At 44.5% G+C, this 10983-nt stretch overlaps 1 protein-coding gene across 1 annotated transcript in view; it reads right to left on the reverse strand.

Moving 5' to 3' along the window:
• LOC308280839 (uncharacterized protein) overlaps positions 1 to 10730 on the reverse strand; it is a gene marked incomplete at both ends in the record, with an annotated part of 85934 nt that extends 75204 nt beyond the window's left edge. The window contains 2 exons of the mRNA XM_080755158.1: positions 818 to 943; positions 10608 to 10730. Coding sequence (XP_080611284.1) covers positions 818 to 943; positions 10608 to 10730 — 249 coding nt within the window. The remainder of the gene's footprint in view (positions 1 to 817; positions 944 to 10607) is intronic.
• Positions 10731 to 10983: the final 253 nt, after the last annotated feature.

Consider the following 10983-nt stretch of genomic DNA (forward strand, 5'->3'; position numbering starts at 1 on the left):
GTGCAGCTATAGCAGCAAATGATTCTGAAGCTTCGGAAAGCAAGCATAGGTAGAGAAAGCAAGCATAGGTAGAGAAAGCAAGCATAGGTAGAGAAAGCAAGCATAGGTAGAGAAAGCAAGCATAGGTAGAGAAAGCAAGCATAGGTAGAGAAAGCAAGCATAGGTAGAGAAACCAAGCATAGGTAGAGAAACCAAGCATAGGTAGAGAAACCAAGCATAGGTAGAGAAACCAAGCATAGGTAGAGAAAGCAAGCCGTATTTAAAGGAGCCTGCCGTTGCAGTGCAGCACGACGTGTACACCTTCAGAAGGTTCCTCTACAACAGGGCTTTTCAAAGTGGGTGACGGGGCACCCTGGGGTGACGGGGCACCCTGGGGTGACGGGGCACCCTGGGGTGCCGCGTCGGCAGTAGCATACTGCATTATAGTTCGTAGTGCTCCTATTCTGCCTGTTTCTTTGGTTAGCAAAGCACTAGCAAGCAACAGGCTAGCCACTAGCCAGCCACACATAACAACAACAACACTACGTCATCTGCTTTGCTGCTCTTTGGCAACGCCCATCCTTGAAATTGCCTTAGATGAGACAAAGTTCAGACTGAATAATGGAGTGAAACGAAATGTCAATTCAGGCTGAGTGTCAGGCTATATTCTTCGTACGATGAAGTATAAAACCCTGTTCTTATTTTCACCCAAAACCACTGAGCCACACACACACACGCACGCACGCACGCACGCACGCACGCACGCACACACACACACACACACACACACACACACACACACACACACACACACACACACACACACACACACCCTTACCTAGGCAGTTGTGCCCGTCGTGTGCCAGTCTGAAGCCGTCGTAGCAGGTGCACCTGTAGTTTCCCGGGATGTTGATGCATTCATGGACGCATCCACCGTTGTATTCTGTGGCGCATTCATCTAAATCTGTAGGGAGAACAAGAACACACACACCATGTTCAGAAATATAAAGGCACTGCAGTTCAGACAACACACTGCTTTCAATGTATATGTCACCACTAGATCGAGAAACAGTTAGATCGAGAACCGGAGCGCTCGTCGTGCGGCGCGGGGCGGAACAAGCGGTCGCTTTGATCCACAACAACGACAACGTAGCGTCGGCAGGAATGATAGCACCTCACCCCACGGAGGTTAGGGTTAGGGTTAGGGTTAGGCATAGTTTTACTGAGGTTAAGGTTAGGGTTAGGGTTAGAGTTAGGCATAGTAAGCTAATGGCTAAACACAGCTGAGCTAGGCTAGTAGATAAACAAAGAAAGAGTATGGCAGAATTACACAGGTGCGCTGATAAGAGACTATCAAAGTGAATTGATCCAGGTGGTGTTAGGGGTGTGTGGTGAACTACAAAACGAGCGCTCTTACCACAATCTGACTGAGTTACCCAAACTGACTGTAACATATACATTTGAAAACTTGTGAGATGGGAAAATACTTAGTTAGTACTTTTACTCAAGCACATTTTTCCACCTCTCCTCCCGGTGGGGGCTCCTCACTGGAAGGTGAGCCAGTTGTGTAGCAGTGGTTCTCAACCTTTTCAGGCCGCGACCCACAAAATAATCATATTTTAACTGGGGACCCCCCCACCACCACCACCACCCTGACAAGCACTAAGAGTTGAGGCATTACAACACGGTTCTATTGTGAAAATAGCAGATCAGGCAGATCACAATTTCTGCCTCTAATATTTGACAATTTGGCCAATGTTTAATTTGTCATTTTAGATGTATTAAAATGTCCTTAGATTGCCACTTTAGAAATGTGCAGATACCCTCTATACACTTAAACTTTATGTTGGTTTGTTTACTGTTGAGTGAGAAAACAATGTTGCACATTAAGTTAATCATCTGGGGACCCCACCAACATAATTAGGGGACCCCCCTGGGGGTCTCGAACCCACAGGTTGAGAACCACTGTGTACAAACAGCAGTGACAACACACAGAAACCTGTGTGGGAGGGGGAATAAATTAGCGTCCAAATTGAGGAGAAAAAAGCAACAATAATAACAATGTGCTGTTTGACTAATGGCCCCCTCAGGGCACACATCTCATCTCACAGCCTGGAAAGATGATTTCCCTGCGATTATTAATTCCTCAAAATGACATACATTGACCATTATATTATTATATTATATTGACCCTAAAAAAAAGATAATTGCCATCCTTGGCCAGCATGCGCAATAAATGTGTGTTCTGCCGTCGGCTGTGGAGACGGTGTATGTAATCTATAATGTAATCTATAATGTAATCTATAATGTAATCTATAATGCCCTAAAATCACGCAAAGCGGTACACAGTATCTCTACAGTCATGTCATGAAAATGCATCTGTCCCATTTAGCGCCACCATCTGGCCAATTTTTGAAAAACACATTTTTGGACACTGCTCCTACAGATTTGGCCCTAAAATCACGCAAAACGGTACACAGTATCTCTAAAGTCATGTCATCAACATGGATCTGTCCCATTTCCCATATTCCCTCCTGATTGGCTACCATTGCCTTCTAAAGTTTGTGTAAGCAACCTGACGGTCGCTTATCTCCTGATTAGGGAGTCTCAGGGGCTTTGCACAGAGACGCGTTCTTTTGCACGGACAAAACAGACTATTACATTTTTTTAAAAGAAAACAATGATTTTCTACGACCTCATGCACACCGGCTCCGAATTTGTCGTAGTTCGATTCGTGCGTCTTGTCGCATGCGGTAAAAACTCATTGACTCCTTTTATGACTCCTCTTCGGATCCACAGTGTGGATTCCACACAGCCTTGCACACCAAATCCAACGCGTTTTAATCATACAGCAAACGGGGAAAAAAACGCATCGGTCCTCCTGTGTGCAAAGGGCTTTACTGGTATGTAATCGATTAGGGAGTCTTACTGGTATGTAATCGATTAGGGAGTCTTACTGGTATGTAATCGATTAGGGAGTCTTACTGGTATGTAATCCATTAGGGAGTCTTACTGGTATGTAATCGATTAGGGAGTCTTACTGGTATGTAATCGATTAGGGAGTCTTAATGGTATGTCATCGATTAGGGAGTCTTACTGGTATGTCATCGATTAGGGAGTCTTACTGGTATGTCATCGATTAGGGAGTCTTACTGGTATGTAATCGATTAGGGAGTCTTACTGGTATGTAATCGATTAGGGAGTCTTACTGGTATGTAATCGATTAGGGAGTCTTACTGGTGTAATCCATTAGGGAGTCTTACTGGTATGTAATCGTTTAGGGAGTCTTACTGGTATGTAATCGATTAGGGAGTCTTACTGGTATGTAATCGATTAGGGAGTCTTACTGGTATGTAATCGTTTAGGGAGTCTTACTGGTATGTAATCGATTAGGGAGTCTTACTGGTATGTAATCGATTAGGGAGTCTTACTGGTATGTAATCGATTAGGGAGTCTTACTGGTATGTAATCGATTAGGGAGTCTTACTGGTATGTAATCGATTAGGGAGTCTTACTGGTATGTAATCGATTAGGGAGTCTTACTGGTATGTAATCGATTAGGGAGTCTTACTGGTATGTAATCACACTGCTAGAATATCCAGGTTGGAACACAGCATTAGAATGTGTGGTCCTGGGCTGGGACTCTTTAGAGGCCCAGGGGGCCCAGGCTGTGACCTCAGCTAGTCAGGACGTGATGGGTGCTGACAGGACAGGGACTCTACAGCACCGACACACCACTCTGCCTCTGCCCCCGCACCACCCCATACCACCCCATGCCACCCCATGCCACCCCATGTCACCCCATGCCACCCCATGCCACCCCATGCTACGCTGTGCCACCCCATGCCACCCCATGCCACGCCGTGTCACCCCATGCCACCCCATGGCACCCCATGCCATCCCGCGCCACCCCATGCCACCGTGCGCCACCCCATACCACCCTGTGTCACCCCATGCCAACCTATGCCACCCCGCGCCACCTCATGCAACCCTAATCTATGTACAAATACTACAACTATACTATAACTAGACTATAACTATATAACTATACTATAACTATACTATAACTATACTATAACTATACTATAACTATACTATACTATACATCCTCAACCCTTGCATAGACAGACGTAGAACAAGACAACGCAGAGTGAGCATGTCAGATGGTGTCCATACTGTATTGAACTGTTGTTTACTAAAGCAATAAAAGGTTACCGGGGACTGTAATAGAATTATCTTTTCAGAACACAGTGTTTTATAAACAAGATAAATTAAAACCAGCGAGCAATAAAAATGTCCTTACAGTAAATTCTAGCGGGACCTTCTGGCCCTCTGCAGTGATCTGTCAAGTCTAAACAAATAGCAGCCTAAATAAAACACAGACTCACTGTGTGAACATTCGGGGCATTTTTTGAAACATTCAGAACGGGTACACATTATTGTTGCGACCGTAAGGTCGCAGTTTAGTTGCGACCGTCTCCCTGACGGTCGCAATGAAAACCTCCACCGGCCGTCCGTCGGTCGGTCGGTCGGTCGGTCGGTCGGTCGGTCGGTCACACGTCACACGTCACACCTTAATTTGCCCTGCTCATATCTCCGCATCAGTATATAGGGCTTGTTTGTTTATTGTATGACATCACGCCACATCATCAGCTGTGGACTCTGTGATGTCATCGTATCGCATCAGTATATAGGGCTTGTTTGTTTATTGTATCTCTCCATATATGGCCATCTCCGTATATGGAGATATAAGTCGTCCATGCCCAAGTATGGGCTGGTGAGGTCAGACTTTGTGTGATGCGTAGGTTATCTCCATATATGGAGATTCAACATTCCAGGCAATGCTCTCTTCCCTGGTGAGAATTGCCCCTTTATATAGGGCTTGTTTGTGTATTGTATGACATCACGCCACATCATCAGCTGTGGACTCTGTGATGTCATCGTATCTCCATATATGGCCATCTCTGTATATGGAGATATAAGTCGTCCATGCCCAAGTATGGGCTGGTGAGGTCAGACTTTGTGTGATGCGTAGGTTATCTCCATATATGGAGATTCAACATTCCAGGTGTAACTATGGCTACCCGTATGACGTGAGAGGTGGAGGTTGTGATATTTGTGGAGATAAGCGACCAACGGTCGCTTATTGCGACCGTCAGGGAGCAGTTTACTATGAAAACCTCCACCGGCCGTCCGTCGGTCGGTCGGTCGGTCGGTCGGTCGGTCACACGTCACACGTCACATCTTTGCCCTGCTCATATCTCCGCATCAGTATATAGGGCTTGTTTGTTTATTGTATGACATCACGCCACATCATCAGCTGTGGACTCTGTGATGTCATCGTATCGCATCAGTATATAGGGCTTGTTTGTTTATTGTATGACATCACGCCACATCATCAGCTGTGGACTCTGTGATGTCATCGTATCTCCATATATGGCCATCTCCGTATATGGAGATATAAGTCGTCCATGCCCAAGTATGGGCTGGTGAGGTCAGACTTTGTGTGATGCGTAGGTTATCTCCATATATGGAGATTCAACATTCCAGGCAATGCTCTCTTCCCTGGTGAGAATTGCCCCTTTATATAGGGCTTGTTTGTGTATTGTATGACATCACGCCACATCATCAGCTGTGGACTCTGTGATGTCATCGTATCTCCATATATGGCCATCTCCGTATATGGAGATATAAGTCGTCCATGCCCAAGTATGGGCTGGTGAGGTCAGACTTTGTGTGATGCGTAGGTTATCTCCATATATGGAGATTCAACATTCCAGGTGTAACTATGGCTACCCGTATGACGTGAGAGGTGGAGGTTGTGATATTTGTGGAGATAAGCGACCAACGGTCGCTTATCTCCCGATTAGGGAGTCTTACTGGTCTCCCGATTAGGGAGTCTTACTGGTATCAAAACCTCCACCGGCCGTCGGTCGGTCGGTCGGTCGGTCGGTCGGTCGGTCGGTCACACGTCACACGTCACACCTTTGCCCTGCTCATATCTGGGCTCGTTTGTGTATTGTATGACATCACGCCACATCATCGGCTGAGGACTGTGTGATGTCATCATATCTCCATATATGGAGACATAAGTTGCTCATGCCCAAATATGGGCTGGTGAGGTCAGACTTAATGTGATGCGTAGGTTATCTCCATATATGGAGATTCAACTTCAATGAGTAACCATGGCAAATCACACCGTACACAAATGACCCTTATATAAGACCGGCATTATCTACCGACAGCTGCTATAAGCCAACCCTGGCGATAAGGTCTGAGTCGAAGAAATGCTTCTTTCCTGGTATAAGACCGGCATTGTCTGTCGTACATTTCGGTCAATTCCAGTGGGGATGCCATTGAAAAGTTAATCTAGTTGTACAAAGTAATCAAAGAATGGGTTGACTGGTAGGCTGGTTGACTGCTTTATCTGTGGAGAGTGTATGTCACTGAGAGTCCTTTTATAGCGATTGAAATCATGATGAGGTCACGATGAGTCATCTATGCCCAAATATAGATTTCTAGGTCAGATGGCCCATGGCGTTTGTGATGTCAAACCTAGCAACCCAATATAAACAAACCTGATGTCAGACCTGAAGTATCCTTTTATACCCATATATGGAGATACAGAGATCTCCATATATGGGCATATTAGAAAGCCCATATATGGGCATATACGGATGACATCAGGGATATCCATATATGGGCATAAAAGGGACAAGGGCTTACAGTTAAGAGATCTCCATATATGGGCATATCAGAAAGCCCATATATGTTCATATACTGATGACATCAGGAATATCCATATATGGGCATAAAAGGGACAAGGACTTACAGTTAAGAGATCTCCGGGCATAAAGGGACAAGGACTGTTACAGTAGATATAGAGATGTCCATATATGGGCATAAATGAACAAGGACTGACAAACACTGAGATCTCCATATAACCTATGGGAATATAAGGGACGAGGACAATGCGTAGCATTGTGAGCTTGTCGACCTATTTTCTAAATATTGTTGTACATTAAAAACTTGAAATGGGTCGTTCTGCATAGTACTTGGGATTTGTTGATGTAAATGTTCACATAGAGTGTAATAATTGGTAAAACAAACTTTTGGCCTATTTGTGGAGATAAGCGACCAACGGTCGCTTATCTCCCGATTAGGGAGTCTTACTGGTGTATCATTATTTTATGCTTTAACTATTGAAAAATATCAGATATACAAGCTCACAGCGCAGCACCGAGTGCCACGCTGTAAGCTTGTAGATCTGCTATTTTTTTTTTTTTATCTGGAAAATTTGAATTTTGACCCGATTCTATAAGTGTATTTTGAATCCTTCTAAGATTTTTTGAAACAAACTATGTTTCTATGTCAACAATCTGGCCAGCCATCGTCAAAGAAAAGGTCCTTTTCACTTAACTGGAGCTCAGTTAGTCTGTTCTTGAGAGACTACTATGTCAGTGGTTCTCAAACCTTTTCATGTGAAGGACCCCCAAACTGATATTTATTTGGCCACGGACCCCCATCTCAAAATATTTAGTTCCAGGGACCCCCAGAAGCAAAATTTGAGTTACATACGTTTGCTTTAAAAATACATAATATTCAAAGATTTGCACACATTTTCACAACTTTTTCAAAAATAGCAGATCTACAAGCTCACAGTGCGGCACTCGGTGCCGCGCTCGGTGCCGCACTGTGAGCTTGTATATCTGCTATATTTAGTTCCAGGGACCCCCAGAAGCAAAATTTGAGTTACAAACGTTTGCTTTAAAAATACATAATATTCAAAGATTTGCACACATTTTCACAACTTTTTCCAAAATAGCAGATCTACAAGCTCACAGCGTGAGCTTGTATATCTGCTATTTTTCACTGGTTAAAGCATTCAATTATCCTAGGCCTGAATGGGTTAAAGCCAACACAACGGACCAAATCTACAAGCTAACAATGCATCGCGATACGACACACTGTGATCTTATAGATCGGATATTTACCGGTGGATCTCAAAGTGGGGTTCCAGGGGGTCCCCAGCTAAATGAGTATTAACCATTTCAACCCTATTGACTACTTGAAAATAGCCGATGCAACGCGTTGTGAAAGCTTGTAAATCTGCTATGTTTTAATTGCGACCATCAGGTCGCAAGCTACTATGAAAAGCTCCACCGGCTGTCTGTCTGTCCGTCACATCACACTTTTGACCCTACTCTTATCTCCGCCACCGTTGCCCCTATCCATGCCAAACTTTGCACACACACTCCTTGGATGGCAAACCACAACCTCCGCCCCTGATTTCTCACATGGCCCTCTTCTAGCGCCACCATCAGGGCCGATTCTTGCAAAACACATTTTTGGACACTGCTCCTACAGATTTTGCCCTAAAATCACACAAAGTGGTACACAGTATCTCTAAAGTCATGTCATCAACATGGATCTGTCCCATTTCCCATATTCCCTCCTGATTGGCTACGACTGCCTTCTAAAGTTTGTGTCTGTGACCTGACGGTCGCTCATCTTCCGATTAGGGAGTCTTACTGGTTTTTATTTTTCTAAAGATCTTAAAAAAAAACTCCAAATATGCATTAATTATTTCATTACGTCAACTTTTTTTTAGCTTGACGTGAAAAAGTCAGAGAGCCACTGAGCTGAACCCTATTAATTTAAACTCAATCTAAACTTCATTAAAGTGTGTTTGCTTTCCATTCAGAGCGGCTCTGAGAGGAGCCGAGCTTGACGGCTACAAGACAAAACGCTCACACATTTTACAATGGATTTCATACACAAATAGAACTTTTATAACCCACAGGGCAGCGGGCCACGAGAAACACACAGTCCAGTAAATTAAAGAATAATAATGATAGCCAGGGAAGAAGAAATGACACTGTAAAATATGGTTTTGCAATAATACCATTAGAAAGAAAAACTAAAAAAAAACGTGCAGACGTAAAGATCTGCTATTTTTGAAAAATTGTGAAAATGTGTGCAAGAAACCTACGTTTCCATGTCAGTGGTGCTCAAACTTTTTCATGTCAAGGACCCCCAAGATGATATGTATTTGGCCACGGACCCCCATCTCAAAATATTCAGCTGCAGCCCCCCCGCTTAAAAAAAAACATGTATTCAAGATTTGCACACATTTTCACGACTTTTCAAAAATGGCAGATATACAAGCTCTCAATAGCTAAAGTTACTAGGGCCTCTCCACCTTGGGCCCTAGTTACTTGCCCCCCCCCCCCCCCCCCCCCCAATCCTTGTGACGCCCTGGGACAAGGCATTCTGCCCTGGGCTGCATCATGTGTAAATCTCCCCGCACAGCTTTGGCACAGCCTCCTCAGTGAGCCTGATGAGGGCTGTTTCATCTGAGCTGCCATCTTCTCTGTCAAACCAAACATGTGGAGCACATTTACTGCTTCATTTCATCTACGGGAGGAGGGGCTGCACCTGGCTGCTCTCCCCCCCTTCCTCTCCTCTCCTCTCCTCTCCTCTCCTCTCCTCTCCTCTCCTCTCCTCTCCTCTCCTCTCCTCTCCTCTCCTCCCCTCCCCTCCCCTCCCCTAACCCCTCTCCCCTCCTCTCTTAGTTTTAATTAAACTAGTGACACAGAACTTTCAGCTTTTAAAGGGATATTCCACTTTCAACAGGGAAACACCTTATGGGCTTTTCTCCACATACACACCCATTGTAACTTCAAACTTCATTTTAACCATATGATAGATTCATTAAAAACACCCATTATTTTTTCTGGTGACTCATAATACCCTCCTAATACGTGAGCAGTCCGTTTTTTTTTTCTTTTTCTTTTTTTCTTTCGATAACTTTTTTCATTTATTTTTAATAATTATTTGGGAAAATGGAAAAAATTAAATACAAAAAATAATGATTAAAAATAAATGGAAAAAGGTTATAAAAAAACCACGGCCTGCTCACGTATTAGGAGGGTAGTATGAGTCACCAAAAAAAATGTGTTTTTAATGAATCTATCCCACAACCTTAATTAGAATCGCCCCGTGTGTTTGTGTGTGTGTTTGTGTGTGTTTCCATCTGTAACTCCACGTTCAGCAGTTGTTCAATTGTCTAAAAAACATAATACAAAAATCAATAACGCATGTACCTTGCCCAACATCAACTTTATCACCTTCAAATGTGTCTCTACTTCTCATAATCCCCAAATGTTTAAAATATTTCCCCAAATGTTGGCCTGTAGGCGGCTGTCCTGTGATGCGATTTACATCACAAATGGGCGTCACCAAGCAGCGCACTCCCAGTCCGGGGGCAGTTCCAGAGAGAGCAACATCACAGTCTGTCTGCTTCACACCAAGGGGGACTAACAGGCACACACACAAAGGGGCCAGGCCCCCGCAGGGGGCTGTAGGCTAGACATGGTTAAAATGAAGTTTGAAGTTACAATGGGTGTGTGTGGGGAGAGGCCCTGGGCCTGGAGGGCCTGGTAGCATTTACATCAAATATCTAAATATTGAATCAAGCAAATTAAAAACTGTTCAGGGTGTTCATAAAAGCCTGATTAGACGATAAAATGACCAAAAGTTTTTTTGAAAGTGAAATATCCCTTTAATTGGTGAGGGGGAATCCCAGACTCAGCATAGGGTCTTTAAGTGAAGTTGTTTTCTCGTACCTTCACAGTGCTTGCCGTCTCCCTTGTAGCCTGACTTGCAGATGCATTTGTAGGACTTCAGGGTGTTCTGGCAGATGGCGTCGATGTTGCAGTTGTCAAGAGACTCAGCACACTCGTCTACATCTGGAGGAGAAGAGGGAGAGGACATGATGTTAAGAGGAGGGAGAGGACATGATGTTACAGTGACTTGATCAAACAGTCAGACAAACTGACAGACTTCATAACGACCACATCATCAACAGCCTAGACCAGGGGTTTTCAAAGTGGGTGACGGGGCACCCTGGGGTGACGGGGCACCCTGGGGTGACGGGGCACCCTGGGGTGACGGGGCAACCTGGGGTGCCGCGATGGCAGTCCAGGGGTGCCGCGAGATCAT

This window comes from Nannobrachium achirus (genome assembly GCF_963921795.1).
Source record: "Nannobrachium achirus genome assembly, contig: SCAFFOLD_251, whole genome shotgun sequence".
Lineage (NCBI taxonomy): Eukaryota > Metazoa > Chordata > Actinopteri > Myctophiformes > Myctophidae > Nannobrachium > Nannobrachium achirus.